Raw genomic sequence first — 17,625 nt, 5'->3', positions numbered from 1 at the left:
ATTACCTCCCTCCGACCGATTAGATCACACAGGCTGGGCCTCCTCCGGATTCCATCCGCCAGTCAATGTCGACTGGTGACTACACGGAGGAGAGCCTTTTCTGTTGCAGCTCCGACCCTGTGGAGCGATCTCCCCATTGAGATTCGTACCCTCACCACCATCCAGACCTCCCGCACAGCCCTCAAGACCTGGCTCTCCCAGCAGGCCTGGGGATAGGTTTCCAATTTACCCGCCCGAGTGTTGACTGTTGAATGCATGTTGTGGTTTACCATTTTATTTTTGGTCACTTATTGTTTGTCTCTTGTTACTGCACACCCTTCCCTTATGATTGTAAGCCGCCCTGAGTCCCCTCAGGGAGAAGGGCGGCCTATAAGTCTTAATAAAATGACTAAAAAAAAAAATGACATTGAAAATCAGTGAGTGTTGCCTCTTCTCCTACCCTCCCTATTACATGAAAGAAAGACAAGGTGGGGCTACTGTAAAATTATTTTCCACCCTTATTTTGTTTTCCCAGATTTAGCTCATGTTTTGAAGTTCACTGAACTTCTGCAAGTTCCATGAAACACTGTTGGATTTTCATTTCTGTTCTTCTCTATACCAGAGTTCCCCAACTTTTCTGGCTTAGCAGACTAGCAGGGGGCAGGAAAGGAAATGGTTTTGTGTGAGCAGTGGGAACGCAGGCACGCCACTCAATCAAAGGGCACATGCACTTGCACACTGCTCGCATAAGTGGGGGTGCATGTATGAGCATGCTCGCCCAGCACTTCCACATCCCAGTAATAAAAGGCTCAAGGCCTGTTAGTAGGTTGGAGACCCCTGCTCTACGCAACCCTTTCACCTCTATCCTGTAGTAATCTGGTGCTCTGTATAAGGCAATACAAGCAACAAAATGATAACAACAATAGCACAACAGAGATGCTCAACAGATATGTCGTAAGTAAGATACAGTTGGTATGCTCTTTACTGCCATTGAAGAAAGTATGTGCATGGGATTAACATTCTTGTAAACTTCTTTACCAAAGTTTGACCCTTGGAAGATGTTGTTCACAAGGCTTTAATGTATAATAGGAAGACCCTTTATTATGATGTGTTTAACAGCCAGCTTTTTGAAAGCACTTATCCTTTGAGAAGATAAAAGTGTCAGGGCGAGATCTCACGGCCTACAAGCCAAACTCTGCCTGCACACTCATCAGGGGCACCTGATGTGTAAAGAGTCCTGGCTCAGGGCCTAACTGACAACAGTGAAGCAAATTAAAACAAAATTGACAATGATTTTATTTCCTTTATTTCCAATCAATACTGTAGGAATACAAATTTTCTAGAAAGCTACAAAAAAATCTACCACTTTATCAAGAAGGCATCAAAATGTGTCACTTTGCAAAGACATGAACACCTGCAGTAACCGACACAAAAATAGCATTTTTAGAGTGATGAAATAATTGCACTTAACTGTCATGGATATTAAAGGTATCACACATATGTACCGCGAAAGCTAGAATACAATTTTTTTTTACAAAGCACTTTTATAAAAAAATTCTCTGCACACAAACCCTATACTTTTCATATTACTATCATACTAAAGATAAATTCACTTTAAAGCCAACACTTAAAACGTTTTTAAAAACAAAGAAGGTACCAGTACCTACACACAGACGACAAATACAAGAATACTGTACTGCCAAAAGGTTGGATTGAAAGTTGTTTTGAAAACTTCAAAATATGTTAAGACACAATTTGCCGAGGTTCATTTTCCTTTTTAAAATAGAGCTTTCCCTCAATGCCTAAGCAAGAGGTACTTAGTCATCCAAGGCAGATTGACACCCCTATTCCCAAAGTAACCAGCAGCAGTACAATATTAAAATAACCACTGACCATATATGAATATGCTTAAGTCACAAACCCAGTTTATACACATTACACAAAGAAACAAAGTGAGAATTCCATTAAGTCATTTACAAATGTGAACAAATGCGTGTCAAATTAAAAAAAAAGGAAACAGAAAGAAAACCTTTTGTTTTTACATAAAATGTACTGATATTAAAAAATTAAAGGCTATTCAGGTTTTAAAAACTGTTATAAAATTATTTTGTCTTTTTCAGGCACATATTGTAGGCTTTTCTTTTGCAGTTAGGAGCCTTGATTGAGAGGCCCGTGTAAAAGAAAGAAAACAAAATGAGAAACAAAAAGAAAACTACCGTGGGAGGAGGTAACAGGATGTATGTCCTTTGTGAAGTGAGTGCATTTTGGAATTGATACAGCAGAACAACCTTATGGGAAACTCTCACAGCCATAGTAATCTACTCAACTGGAGATCAACAAATCCAAATTTACACTGTACTTTCAATTATTCAGTCTTTCTATTCACGGAAATGGCCGGGACTAAAAAAAAAAGCCAAACAAGATTACCATATAGTAACCAAAATAATAATAGTAATGATAATATTAATAATAATTAACCTGAGTAGAGAGAAAAAGGGGAACCAATTTATGTTGCTATGGATATCCCATTTGGAGGTGGGCAGGGAGTGATGCTTTAATGCCTCCAATCCCCTTACATGGGAATTGGGGTGTGAGCATTGCAGGCAATTAAATCACTACCTACTGCAGATGGCGGAGTGTTCTTATATTAGCATATAAATCACATATATGTGTCCTACAGAACAAAGATGCCACATATATCTATCCTACAGAACAGTAGGACATTATATCTGTCCTATAGAACACAAATGGGCTAGTTTTTAGCCTGTGTTGATGTCCTTGTATCTGCATTATGTCCAGGGGCTGTAGAAAGTATGGGCAGAGTGGGTGAGGCCCCACCTTTCAACCTTGCTTTTCAGTATTAGGCAGATGCCCATACCGTCTGCTCTGGCCTTAACCCCCTTCCACCAACATGGGAAGAATGAGCCCATTTGACGGAGGGATTAGAGGACTTTTAATGGGTGAACTGGGTGCAAGTCTTCACCCTTCAGCCCACTACCTCAAAAACTGGATCCGCATTTCAGAGCCAGCCACGAGGAACTGCAAACAAGGTGGTGCAACCCCATATGTTGACCGCTCCTATAGCAGAACCACATGTTACATGATGCTAGCGTTGTGTTAAAGTTGATTGATTTGTAACTGATTTTCCTACAATGTCAAAAGACAAGGTCAGTTTAGAAAACATGCCAAAACCATGGGGTTTTTTTTTTGTTTCCTGTAACCTAGAATCCAAAAACTGAACAGCAAATTTTTCGAGCAGCCTTATGGGAACAGAAAATCTTTCATGACGAAAAATAAATGAAATTACATGAAATGTCCCTCAATCTTCTCACTTGCTCAAACCAATTGTTTATATTGTAAATATAAACAACAGCCTGTGAGATTTGTGGGATTCTGAGATTTGACCTATTTTTATTTTAACATGTTTAATTCAGATGTTTAATAATGGCTGCCTCGTACTCATGTATGTACTGCCAACTCTAGGTAGCTTAATTTATGATTTGAGATACAAAATATAGTAGGCAAATCATGATTCTGAGTTACCATGTTTGATTATATGATTGTTCAGAGATTTGAAAGTGCTATGATGCACAGCTCCTGCAGGATGAGTAAAGAACCTTTTTAATAAAAGGTCATTAATGCAGATGTTTTATCAAGTATAGAATGAATAAAACATTGATTCATATAACATTCCACTCTATGATTCTGATTCTGTGTACTTGGAAAATTGTGATTAGATTTCATAAAATTTGGTATTACTTAAAAACTGGTTCATACACTACAATATGATTAATTTTTATTTAGTAGATCCAAGCCAATATGTTTTATAAACTGTTTGTTAAACTTCAATGTGTAACATGAATCGAGCCAATATGGCTTATATGACAATCATCATTAAGCAAACAAAGATTTAATCAATTGTGTGAACCATTTCCAAAACATCATTAAATTTCTTTCCTGGTTTGGCATGATGTCTAAACTAAACAAAATGAAGCATACCCTAAGAATTGAACTAAGACTAAATTTACCACTTTGCAGCTTTTGAAATTCTATAAATCACCTTCATATTCTTGGTTGGTTTTGTTTCATTTAATTGCCTCTGTTACTTGAAGGTGATAAAAACAAGAAGATTGAGTTCAAGGGAGTTGCCAAACTGAATGGACTCTAGTAGTAAGTGAGAAAATAGATATGAAACTTGCAAATTACACAACATAGTGGTACAGTACCTAAATAAACCATTCTAGAATTCAAGTAAGTATAAAATTACATTTGTAAAAGCTATGTTTCAACTGCAACAACTTGTACCATTTCTTTTTTTTTCTCAATTTATACATAAGACAATAAATAAAAATGATTCCTTTGCAATAAAATATACTCCTCCCACTTCCTTACTTATATCTGTCTCAGCAGATATATTTAATAGTTGTAAATATATATAGTTTACTTTTGAGGCCAAGCAATCCTTAGTGGATTAGATGCAAGAAGAGAGTGAGGGAGATTCAAATCTTTGAAGAACAAGAAAACCAATATGAATCAAATGAAAGAGAGAAGGGGAACAATCACAAATGTTACTACTTTGTGCTGCACAGCAATTTTAATTTAAAAAAAACTATTAAAACCATAATAGCTACAATTCTCTCTGCCAACTTTTGGTTTTACTGCTATCAGATTTCTCATGTGTGTATGTCTGCATGTATACACATAAGCACACATACCTTTTTGAATGAGTACATCAGTATCAACGTTGTCAATGTCTCTTGAAATAAGCATTATTCTTCAAATTCACAAACTGTGTTAAATGGCACCCTTTAATTACAGAAGCTGCCTGTCTAGTAATGTGACAGTAACAGACTGAATGATACCAGTCTAAAGGATTTTCTAACAATATTTCTTATTCATTTCTAAAAAAAAAAATGGTGCCCAAAAGCATGGGTTAAATTTCAGAAACATTTTGATCCATGCTTTTCAATTTTAGACATCCAATTACTCACGTTTGTAAACAAAATAAGTGCAAATTTAAGATGGAGAAGAGGGTCATCTTCACAGAACTAGTTAGTACATTAATAAAATCCCATTTGTCCTTTGCTTAATTTTCTGCTAATTATGGAGAAATGTCAAATTGAATGGAGAAAGACATGGCAAAGGTGAAATACTGATTTTTTTTTTCTTTTTAATGCTAGTTATCAAAGCCTCAGAAACAACAAGAGGGATATTAGTTTCCAGTATTATGCACTCTTGTGATTTGAAAAAAAGCATGCTACTATAAAAAGATACTCTTTGAGAACGGAGGCCTGTTAGTTTTGACTGTGTCCAATAAACCAAAGGCATTATGGTGATCTCTAAATATTTTTGGTCTCTACAATTTGTCATTATTATGGCAGCACTTTTCTAAGCTGGAACTTCAAAACCAAAGGCACTTGCATGCACGAGTGCAGAGTCAAAACTAAGTATTTGGTCATGAGAACTGGAAAAGGCAGCATTATTTATACAATTCACTTTCTGCAGAAAATTATAGAACTGTTTTGTTTTGGTATAAAGATTCCAACTATGTGGTAATGGGGACTGACTTGTGTAGGAAGGTTTCTTTGACCAAAAGCGTTTCCTCTAGGAGATTATTTTTATATATATATATACATAAATAAACCAAATTAATGGACTACATATGATTGGCATGATAGGCTAGAAGGTACTCCTACTATAGCACTAAGGCACTGCATATTGTAATGCTTTGGCAGCTTGGAATTAAGAAGTTCCTACCACAAATAACAGTAACAAGAGAGATGCTTCCAGCTTACAAAAGAGCTCACAGTTGCCAGGCAGCGTTTGGGGGACCAGACACAAAACCTTTGACAGACTTAAGGCTTGAGGAAGAAACATGCTCAGGGGATGAATCGTTTACATTCACAAATAAGTGACTGACAAGGCAAACAGTTCCCCATACATTTTTACAAAAACAAACATCAAGAAACATCAGGATGCTTCAGACGGTAAAGTCATTACATATGTTTTGTTGCAGGCTGCATTATCAGAAGAAGAAGAAAAACTGTGCCTATTTTGCAAACCAATGTTTCACGTGTGAAAAGTGATCCTAATGTTTTAAAACTCCCCCCCCCTAAAATAATAAATAAATCTAAAACCCAAAGCCTTGTAATACTCGACTGTGAAAAAGAGAATTTTAGACCTGTAACACCAAGTGCTTCAAATAAAGGGCTCCTTCTGCTAGGTTAAATGCAGTGCTTCTATTTAAAATACTTTGCTTGTGTTAGAAACACGTGAAGAGACCCAACCATAAATGTTCAGTTCTAGTGCTCGCAGACAAAATGACTGACAGCACAATCCTGTGTGCATATATACCCAGAGGTAAGTCCTATTTAGTTCAACAGGATTGACATCCAGTTGATTGCAGCCCAAGAGGTTCATCTGCCTTAACATCCATTAGTCAAAAGATGCTTAGTTTACCAAGCATTTCAACGTTCTTCTTGGCCTTCCATTCTACTGCTGGCCTACCCTCTTACTTTTGTGAATGCAAATGTTAGAAAATGTTTGAGGAACCCTGTGCTGCAACAATCCACTAGACAGGTGAATGCAATCATGGACAGAAGACCACATCATTATGCAGTCTTCCAGATGTTAAGCACCATAATCTTCAACAATGAAGTAAAAGAGAACCTTCCAGATGAACTGTACCTTGACACATCCTCACAGTCTTTGATGCAAATGTTTTTAATTGTGGAAGTTTATTAACACAGTGCCTAAAATGTTATATATAGCATTTACCCTAAGAGTGACTCCAAAATTTCGAAACTGTAGGGAATTGTGACTCTAAGAGCAGCAACTATTGTCATTCTATCATGAATGTAAAATCAATATGAGGAAAGTGTCTGTAGTTCTTTGAGGAACCTTTCCCAATTTGCAGCTTTGGATAGCTGGAGGCTAAATTTTCATTCTAAATGCCTCAAAAAATCCCAAACCAAAGAAACTTAAATTTAGAGCTATAAAGCAAGACTGCCAGGTGCAAAAACACCCACAAAAAAGGGCAAGAGGTGCAATGACAAAATGTGCAAATTAACATCATGATGGAAAAATGATAACTTATGTCCTTGTCTCAGATGTTGGAGTGCAATTATGTGAAGATGGAAATTGCATTTCAGCATTTATCTACTACTATGCTTCTAGAAAATTCTCAAGTAAATCTGATTCCACAAGTGAAGAAACGAAGACAGACTTAGTTGCTATTTGTGGCTAATATTTTCATGTGCCAGCATTTCAAACCACCAAGTTGAATTATGGCACATAAGGAGATGGTTTAAAATCAGAGTAGTTGTGTAAATCAGGTATCAAACCATCTTGTGAGCATGTACTCTTCCTAAATTGCATGTCTTAATATAATCTTGACTAAGCCACATTTCAGCCTTGCTCTTTTATGAAGATTTTCATAAACTTTGTTCATAAGATGTTACTGAAGGAAAAACAACCCCACAGAGGTACAATCAGATTGTGTGCCTCAGCAATATGAACTATGGATATCTAAACAGTGGGGATGAACAGTCAGATGAAGGGAAATTATAGTACAGGAGCCAAAATGAAGAGATTAAGAGTAGAACTTGTGTAGAAAGCTCTATATAAATAATCTGTTCAAACCTTTGGCATGAGCGCGGTGTTCCTTTTCCTGACAAACACAGTTGTGGACAGGAAAAGAAAAACTGGGATTGAGCCAGATATTTTGAGAAGTCTACAAAAGAAAAGTTGGTCACAAAATCAACCATCATTGCTGGTTGGATGTTCAGAGAATTATCCAACCCATCTGGAGGGGCATACGGCTGGGGAAAGTTATATTCATCATGACAATTTTAAGACAGAATCTGCCAAGCCACCTGTAGCTCACCAGATATGCATTCTGGGCAGCTAAGTGTTTGACAGTCCTTGGATTGATTTCAAATAATCAGAGAAGCTACTTATTTGTGAAGGGATATAGTCGTGCTGGCATTATATATAAAAGGTCCAGTCTTGACTTTTATTTTTATTTATTTATTTATTTATGATTTTTTTTTTAAAAAAAAACATGCTTGATATCCTAGAGCAATGTTTCTTAATTTTGGCAACTTTAAGATATGTGGACTTCAACTCCCAGAATTCTCCAGCCATTGTGCAATCCTAGAAAATAACTCTCAATCCCTACTGGCAAACCTGAGCTAGGTGAAACAGTCTTTTGAGTCAGTGTAAAACAGTTCTGAAATATACTAAGTCCTTAATGTGGCTTCCACAAATAGCTGATATTTTACATATTTCGTCTGGTGGATCACATTGCGCAAGACTAGCTTGAGGAAACTAATCAGTCTTTTGTCAATGTCAAATATTTTTAGGATTCTAAAAACATTAAAACAGATGAACCTTTTGTTTTAGACCTTCTATTGTTCCCCCCCAATTACAATTGTGGCTTTTATCTGACAATGTAATTTAAAAAATAACACTTTCAAATCCCTCTCCCATATAATTGGTAATTTGGGTGTTGCAATTTCTTGAGTTGTTAAGAAAAACAAAACAAAACCATTTCATATAATATATAATCACGCACACAGGATTACATACACTGTAAATCTAATCTCAGTATTTGTCTAGTTATTGCAAAACGAGCCATCTTTTAATTAAATAGCCGAATGTCCTTATTAGTACAAATATTTTATATTTTTAATGCACTAGATAAAATTAGTAAAAGAAAGGAAGTCTTCTCGCTTTGCAATACCTGCTTGAAAGTTTCAGTGAATTAGAATATTAGTTAATATAGAGGGAAAGAAAAAAATATATTTTGCCTACTTTAAGGACCTATCCATTCCCATCAGGCATTTCTTAAGGCTAAGTTTGTCATTTGGCTTCAAACAGAAATTGAGTTGCAGTATAAAATAATTTAGTGATTTACATTCGTCTGTATTTTCCACAGTAATCAGTTATGAAGATACTTTAAAAAAAAAGAATTTGTGTGCTAATTTATGCTTAGTCAAAATTCATTTCATTCTTGCACCTTAGAAACACGATTTTTTAAATTTAGACAAAACACCTCATAAATTCTTAAAACTGCTGTTAAGCTTTTCCATGGCAATTGCTCTGTCTTACATTTTTCTAATACAACAAATTAAAACTTCCACAAATTCTTAAATATAGTCTCCCTCCAAAAGGGTGGCTTTATAAATTTAAAGAACACTTTGTTTTAAGAAAGAATTTGTACAACTGTACCAGAATTTCACAGCTACAATATTTATCAACACACTCCAATGAGGTTTAGAAAAATGTTGGGGACAGCTCAGCCAAAGAAAACTGCCACTTAGTGTTGAGGTTGACAGTCTGTATTTTCATAAGGAGTCATATTGAAAAGGTGTCTATAAATAACTGTTCAGTCCTTTACAAGCCTGTAGATGTGATGCTGTGCACCATGTTCACTGTTTGAAACTTCAAATACACAAGCCATGCAAAGGAGCGTTTCTTGAGTGTCCCTGTTTGTTACAACCTGTTTGGTTTTTTAATATGAAAAAAAGAAAGAAGAAAGGAAAATGTCATGTTAGAAACCTGTATACAAAGACACAAAAGGATGTAATTTCAAAAGCAGGCATCTTTTTCAATTTGTATATCAACAAATAACATATTTCTAAACTCACCCAGTCTGTTAAACCAGCAGTTTTTAAGTTAGATTTTTTTTTCAATTCTACCTTCACATGAGAACAAGGCAGGGTGGAATTGGTTCAATGTCAAACTCTGAAGGAATATTTTTTGAATTTTCTTAAGGAAAATAATTGTTAAACCCCGTCCATTAGTTGATTAAAAAACAGCAACTGAAGCATCCATGAATTCAAAGAGGTGGGAATATTACTGTGTTTCCCCAAAAATAAGACCGGGTCTTATTTTCTTTTGAAACCCAAAATAAGCACTTGGTCTTATTTTTGGGGAAGTCTTATTATTTTTGAGGTGCAGGAGGTGGCGAGCGTGGTCACCTCATGGCTGCTGCTGTATTTCAATATTTTTGGGGAGGGCTTATTTTAGTGAATGTGCTCAAAAGCCCAATTGGGCTTATTATCTGGGGAGGTCTTATTTTCAGAGAAACAGGGTAGTTCCTTCTCCTTCTGCAACCTTCCTGCAAAACGTGCTTCATTTGTTTTGGGATACTTTGAGAATAACATAGAAGCTTTCATAAAGATTAAAAAAAACAGTTCACAGATATTTTCTACTTTTTAAAAAGAGCATAAAAGTAAAGATAAAGGTTTCCTCTTTCGGTTGTGTCTGATTCTAGGGGGCAATACTCCTCTCCGTTTCTTAGCCCAGAAAGGCACTATTGTCCAAGGACACTTCCATGAATGATCATGTGACCAGCATGACTATGCGCCAAGGCACATGAACCACTGTTATCTTCCCACCAAAATGCTACCTGTTTATCTACTCATTTTTTTTCATGCTTTTAAACTGCTAGATTTGTAGGAGCTGCAGCTGAGATCATCCCATCATGTGGCACTCGGGTCTCAAACCGAGGCTGTCAGTTTTCCAGCTGACAAACTCAGTGTCTTTAAATGCTATATTATCGTGCCCCTTAAAATAAAAGAGAATATAATAGTGCAATTGCAGAACCACCTAACTTTTTAATAACCTGTTCCATCCTAACATGTGGAAATCTGAATTTCTAACCACTTTTTAAATGGAACCAAACCTACTCCAACTTAGAATTTTGGAACTGTTAGTGAGCAGTTCCATTCTGCTATCTTGCTTTAAATCCCCGAGAGAATGCACACAGCTACTCCAAAACTCTTCTACTGTAGGCTTGGCATATGGCTTGAGCTATTTGAGCTTCTCTGCATTTCTAAAGTGCTCCGAAAGTTAGGAGTATTGGAGAAGAGAAGTGGCAAAACAGAGGTATAATAAGTTACAGAGACAGATCTGAATTATATCAGATGTCCTGATATCCAATCTTCCTAAGTTCTCAAGAATTTCAGGAGCTTCTGAAATACAGCCTGTTGTGAAAATCAATAGCTAACACCGAACATTGTTTGAAATCAGTAAACTGACAAATGCCGTAAGGAAACATTACCTTCCTTGCACTTTGTACTAAAGAGGTGCCAGCTTCTTCCCCGAATCCCACTTCATCACTCAGAATACTTTGAGATAAACACATTGGGTACCCAGTCCAAAGAAAACATGTAAACTCCATTGCTAACATAATTAATAGGCACACATTAGATCTGAAAGTGTGTAACAGGCTTATGCGAATGTTGGTATCTCTTTCCTATTAACCTTCACAGATAAGGGCTAAGAGGAAGAAGCTCCAAGTATAAACACAGCCAAATTTCTACCATAAAGGCACAAATCAGTCTAAATTCACATGAAATATTAAGCCGTAATGCAATTTGCTTTTTGTTTCATTTAATGCACTGTGCAACCATTCCATTGTGCCTTGATTTCATATTTGAGGTAGGAACAATGGCTTGTTCAACATATCATGTTTAAAAATCCTAGGTTAGCATTGTCAGTTTCTGACTCCTAAAATTTTATTTTAAAAACCCTGAATCCTCAACACATAAAGTTTCAAATATTGTCCTATCAGGAAAGATTAAAAATCAGAACTGTCCTTTAAATGACATACCTCTCAGCTGAAGGACGTGGCATTTCTAACTCATTAAAACAAATCATAAGAAACATCTACCTCCTCCCAACACACTCCAGAGAACAGTGAGCAAAGGGAAGAAAATTATTACCAATAAAATTGTAAAGTTTTCCAACACACTGTTCATCATATATTTCTCTGGTAAATGTTTGAGCTTGTGGATGAAGTTGATCATATATTCACACATTGGGGAGCGATTTATTCTAAACACAAACCGACCATTCTCGAACCGTGCATATTCCGTCTAAGAAAAACAAAGCAAAAATAAAGTTGAAAATTGAACTACTGCAAATAATTATTTAGAAATCATTTGATTTTCCCATTAAATTAAACCAGTGCTTAAATATAATAAATTAAATACTGTAAAGGCATAACAAATTAAGAGTATTTAATTAGACTGCGCCCAACAATGGAATTAACTTTCTCTCCCTCTGCAACCCAATGCAAATCTTCAACCGTCTAAAATAGATGGGGAAGACCCTCTGAAGAAAACAAGAGGTATGGGGTCTATATGAGGAGAAAATGTAAGAAATCAGGGTAGCAAGGAAAACTCCACTTGCATAAACCAAAGTTATTCAGTTGAGAACATTAAGGAAGATTTTGAAATATTCCCTATTCAGTATGTGGTGAATTCTCAAATCTATAAAACAGATTGTTCATAGTTCCAAGAATTTAGGTAAGAGTTCTTAATTCTTGAGCTAAAAGCATGTATATAAGGCGCTCTGGTGGCACGATAGAATGTGGTATATTGCAGGCAAACTATGCCCCAGCCCATAGTTCAATCCTGATGGGGCTCAAGGTTGATCTCATCCTTCCAAAGTCAAAGTAAAATGACAACCCAAACTGTTGGGGGCAATATGCTGACATTGGAAACACCCAGAGAATGCAGTAAAGCATTATGGGGTGATATATAAGTGCTATTGCTAAGTACTATATTATGATTCAGCAGAGGAAATATGTAGACTAAAACAGCATTTTAGGCTTCTCCAAAAATAGTGGAAAAGGCTGTTACAGGGATGCATGCTTACATATCTGAGACACAAAGAGGTTTCATAATGAGCAAGCTGCAATACAAAATACTACAGCTGCCAAACAGCCAGACTGCTTTAAGGATTTTAAAGGGCACTCATTAAAGAAAATTCTCCTAGCAAATTAGTTCAAGTTGAATAGCAGGGAGCATATTCCATTTCTCTAGTCACTTTTTTCCCAAAAAGATTCCTAAGTATATGGAGAAAATATACACAACAATTTTATATTAGCGCAACTGTAGCTGCGTTGATTCAGATGGACAATTTGAAAGACGGCATTTCTTTCTTTTTAAAAAAAGAGAAGTATGAGATAGCAACAATAATCCCTACCTCTACTTTTTCCACCACTTGCTTTCCAAATGAGCAGACTTTGGTGGAACAGGTGATTGTCATGTTTTCTGAACTTTCATATTGACTAGTTACACCATAGAATGCTCCTGTATCATCTTGGATGTTGCAATTTAAATCCGCCTGTAAGAAAAACAGCGTTTATATAAGAAGCAATTAGCAATTAGCATTTTACCTTTATGTAGGCCACCCTGGAACCAAAAACAGCCTAGTTATATGCAAAGAAATATATTGCCTTGATTCTCACTGCAGGTGTATAATTGTTGCCAAGTGACTTTCCACTGCAATTTTGAAAGGCATGGTTATTTCATCTAAGGTTTGGATTCCAAATTCCTGGCCCATAAAAGTTTTTGACTATTTGAACTACCCAGTTTCTAATTCAAAGAATTAAGGGGATATAGCTATTCAATGGGAAGAATATCTCTTTTCCCCCAACTTGAACTGGATACATATAAATAAGTCATGAGTCAACCTTTGAAATGAAAAGAGCTAAAATATATAGCCCTTTATTTGCTTGGGTTAGGGTTCTCTTTGCTTTTCAAGAGAGCATTCAATAATTCCACATGCCAATAATGAATCATATCATACACTATATAATATAATAATCCACCACAAATAATGACACCCTCACAAACTCAGGTGGCATAGGTAAAGTTTAGATCACTGGGAAAATAAGTTATAATTTATTTAATTGCAGCAACTTGTAAAAACAGCTGAGAATGATTATTGATATAAATTCATAGGCGTGAAAATATAGCTACTGTATATGCCATATGTCATTGAAGAATAAGTAAGATTGTCCAATATTCTTCAACACAGCCACTGAAAAGGGCAACCACACCCTTTGAAAATTTCTCAGCAGCTCACAAGAAAGAGGAGAATAGATAATCTGTTGCAGACAGTGACGTGCGGTCAGGTTTATGGCTGGTGAGGCACTGACACAGGAGTTTCTAATTCTTTTAGACTTGTGGACTTTAACTCCCAGAATTCCACAGCCAGGCATGCTCAGTTCCGATTTAAAGTGACAACATTTGTTTTTCTCCTTTGCGAAAAAGTTTTTCTTTTTCTTTTCTCTCCCCCTCCTTCCCCCCTCTCTCCCTCCCTCCCCCGCTCTCAAACGGACACACGCGCATAGAGAAGTTGGATCCCTCTCTCACTCACTCACTCTCAAACAAACACAAACACAGAAATTGGATTGGATATATTTTTCAATGGCTTGAAAGCAGCTCCTCTGCCATACCCCCCCCCCGCCATTCCCCTGCTGCCTTCCGATCCGAGCCTTTGATTGCAGGTGGAGCCACATTGCCTTTTCTAACTTGTAATCAGTGAAGCTGGGCTTATATACTTTTATCCAGCTGTGTGTGTGTGTGTGTGTGTGTGTGTGTGTGTGTGTGTGTGTGTGTAAAGGCAACATAGCTCTGCATGCAATCAAACTACACTTGGGAAGGGATCTACACTTGAGGATGAAGTTTGAATTCCTCTCCCTCCCTCTGACCCACACGTACCTTTTCCAGCTGTTTCAGAGGGGGTTTCAACTCTGCTCTTCCCTGCCATCATGAAAAGAAAAAAAATTGAAAAGGAAAAAGGCAAGAGCTGAGGTCAGGCTGAGCTAGTTGACTCTGCTTAGTGCTTAACTGTTTAAAAAAGCCTCTAAAAAAGTGCCCTCCACGGGAGGAGGCAGGAGAACGACGTGCTTCATCTACGTCAGGAATTTTTCAGCTTTTAACCCTTGCTTAACTCTGCTTGAGTGATCATAAAACACCAGACTAGATGAGGCACATCATTCTCCCGCCTCCTCCTTTAGAAGGCATTTTTTAGAGGCTTTTTTAAACAGTTAAGTACTAAGCAGAGTCATCCACTGTGACTCTGGCAGCAACTAGCTCAGCCTTTTTCCTTTTACATTTTTTTTCTTTTCATGATGACAGTGGTGAGGCTCTGCCTCTCATGCCTCCCCTGACTGCACATCCCTGGTTGCAGAGTATAAATAATTACGCAAAGCAAGAATAAAGACACACTAGCTAACATATATTTGGAGAAAGTATTAGAAAATTTGCAGGAAACATCTCCTATTCAAATCCTCCCACCCAACACCACATTTGTAAAGCACAGCAAAGATGGAATGGCTTTATGATAAAACAGAACTATCCAAACATTTTGCAGACCGTGTTGTTTGGAGTAAGTAACCAAAATTTGATCATAAAATGGATGATTGGCAGCATTTGTGATGGATGCAGCTAATCCCAGAGAACAGTAAACTCCAAGGGCTAAAAAACAAAGAAACTGACTGCATGCAATTAAAAATTAATCTTGATTATTTATTATAATTCAGGATTATCCCTCACTCAATTCCCTCTTTTCCACTTCACATTTCTCAAACAAAAGTTATCTATTCACCACAGAAAGTCATAATTATCTTCTAAGCTCAGCACTCAGATATTTTCCTTTCTAACTTTCTACTACATTTTGTTAACATGAGAAACTCCCAGTTATATTCTGCAATATTCCCCCTCCCAGCCCAAAAAGAGGTTGTCCTTGGTTAATGACCATTTGTTGAGTGACTGTTGCTAGGACACTGAACTGATCTTTAAAGTTGTGGCTGTTGCAGCATCACTGCAGTGATGTGATTGTGATTTGGGCAGTTGATAATCAATTTGCACTTTTGATGGTTGCAGCATCCTGCAGTCACATGATCAACATTTGTGACTTTATTGCCAGCTTCCAACAAGCCAAATTAATGGGGAAGCCAGCAGGAGGTCACAAATGATGTCCACATGACTTCACACTTAACAACCACAGAGGATTTGCTTAATGGCTGTAACCAGACCTGCAGGAACTGCTGTTGTAAGTCGGTGTGATTGTGTGGCATCAAACTTTACAACTGCATTGCTTAGTGATGGAGTTTCCATTTAGTGTTGTTAACTGAGGACTTTCCTTGTCCCTCAAATAAGTTATTTCTAATCTCCACCATTCCTCACCCCACTGCTATCCCATTTCTACTGACTTCCTCTTTTATCTGGCAAGTGGTGTATATCCTCCTTTCATGGGAAAGGAAGCAATAGGAACACATTAAAATAAAGCATGGCCCTCTGACCACCTTTTAGCTTGACTTCTTAAGAATGTGAGGTCTAGAAAAATTATGAAGAATAAAGACGATGAACTGCTTTGTGTTGAAGCTCTCCCAGGAACACCTCTCTATTATAAAATCAGCATGAGTGAGTAAGAGTTATTTGTATTGCAATGGTTACATCCTTTTTCCAACTACCATATTTGCCGGAGTATAAGACGCACCAAGGTTTTGAAGAGGCAAGTTAAAAAAAAGTAGGTAGGTAGATAGAGTGATAGAGAGGGAGAGAAAGAGAGAGAAATACAGTAGGTGGGTAGGGAGAGAGAGAGAGAGTAGTTAGGTAGGTAGGTAAAGGGATAGAAAGAGAGAAATAGAGAGAGAGATAAATATAGTAGATAGGTAGGGGAGAGAGAGTAAGTAGGTACGTAGATAGATAGAAGGGGGAAGAGAGAGAAATACAGTAGATAGGTAGGAGAGAGAGAGAGACAGAGTAGGTAGGTAGGTAGATGTTTCCAGGTGTATTTATCCATGAGTTGGAGAAGGAAATTGCTGACAATCTGCAGCACCTAAGACTTTGTTTCTGCTGGCACAGCACTTGATCAACGTAATTCTCATCAATCAGTTAAAGAGCTTTCCAAAAGAAAAAAAAAAGTTTTTGCATTCTGCAAACCTCCCCAAAACGGCCTGTTTTTCACAAAAACTGGCTTTAAAAAAAAAAAGGCATGAATAGCCTTGGGGGAGCTTGCAGAGTGCTCCTGGGGGGATGCCCCCTTAAACGAGCAAAAAGTGGCCCATTTTTCATGAAAATGGGCCCGTTTTTTTTAAAAAAAGGCATGAATAGCCTTGGGGGGGCTTGCAGAGTGCTCCTGGGGGATGGGGGGCCAAAAGCGAGCAAAAAATGGCCCTTTTCCCACAAAAACGGGCCCCTTCTTTAAAAAAAGGCATGAATAGCCTTGGGGAGGCCTGCAGAGTGCTCCGGGGGGGGGGGCAAAAATGAGCAAAAAATGGCCTGTTTTTCATGAAAACAGGCCCATTTTTCATCAAAAAATATTGCATGCATAGCTTATGGAAGCTTATAGAGTGCTGCTGGGGCCTGGGGGGGGGCAAAAATGGCCCGTTCTTTGCTCATTTCTGCCCTCCCCAGCCCCAAGGAGTTCTTTGAAAACTTCCATAAGGCTAGGCACGGCCATGTTGGTGAAGAGGGTGGGGCTTTGGGGGCAAAAAATGGTGTATTCGATGTATAAGATGCACCCAGATTTTCAGCCTCTTTTTTAAGGAAAAAAGGTGCGTCTTATATTCCGAAAAATACAGCATATTAAAAGGGACAAGTAAAGCAAAGAAAAATGTATAAGATCAGCCTGAATCTATTTGTATGAAATTTGTATTTATATTTATGAAAGAAGGGGTCCCTGAGGATTTTAGTCGGTTAAGCATAGCTGATTTTAGGCAGTAGTGCTCATCTTCATTTCTAGAGAATAGAACCAGCACTGTCCAAAGACATAACTGTGATCATGTGGCCAACATGAGGTCATGGAGGGCTGTTACCCTCCCAAAATGGTACCAAT

General features: G+C 37.4%; 1 protein-coding gene across 5 annotated transcripts in view; it reads right to left on the bottom strand.

Moving 5' to 3' along the window:
• Nucleotides 1–1,262: 1,262 nt before the first annotated feature.
• TEAD1 (TEA domain transcription factor 1) overlaps nucleotides 1,263–17,625 on the bottom strand; it is a 215,482-nt gene continuing 199,119 nt past the window's right edge. For all 5 annotated transcript variants that reach the window (XM_087718159.1, XM_087718170.1, XM_087718187.1 and 2 more), the window contains 3 exons: nucleotides 12,979–13,119; nucleotides 11,712–11,864; nucleotides 1,263–9,481 (listed from right to left, as the gene is read on the bottom strand). In XM_087718159.1, the coding sequence (XP_087574285.1) occupies nucleotides 9,368–9,481; nucleotides 11,712–11,864; nucleotides 12,979–13,119 (408 nt within the window). In that variant the 3' untranslated portion in view covers nucleotides 1,263–9,367. The remainder of the gene's footprint in view (nucleotides 9,482–11,711; nucleotides 11,865–12,978; nucleotides 13,120–17,625) is intronic.

The sequence above is a fragment of the Thamnophis sirtalis genome, unplaced genomic scaffold (genome assembly GCF_051295495.1).
Source record: "Thamnophis sirtalis isolate CommonGarterSnake01/CBP01778 unplaced genomic scaffold, rThaSir2_p1.2 scaffold_1, whole genome shotgun sequence".
In the NCBI taxonomy this organism is placed as follows: Eukaryota; Metazoa; Chordata; class Lepidosauria; order Squamata; family Natricidae; genus Thamnophis; species Thamnophis sirtalis.
Note: the sequence above shows the minus strand (reverse complement) of the source record. Positions and strands in the feature narration are given on the sequence as shown.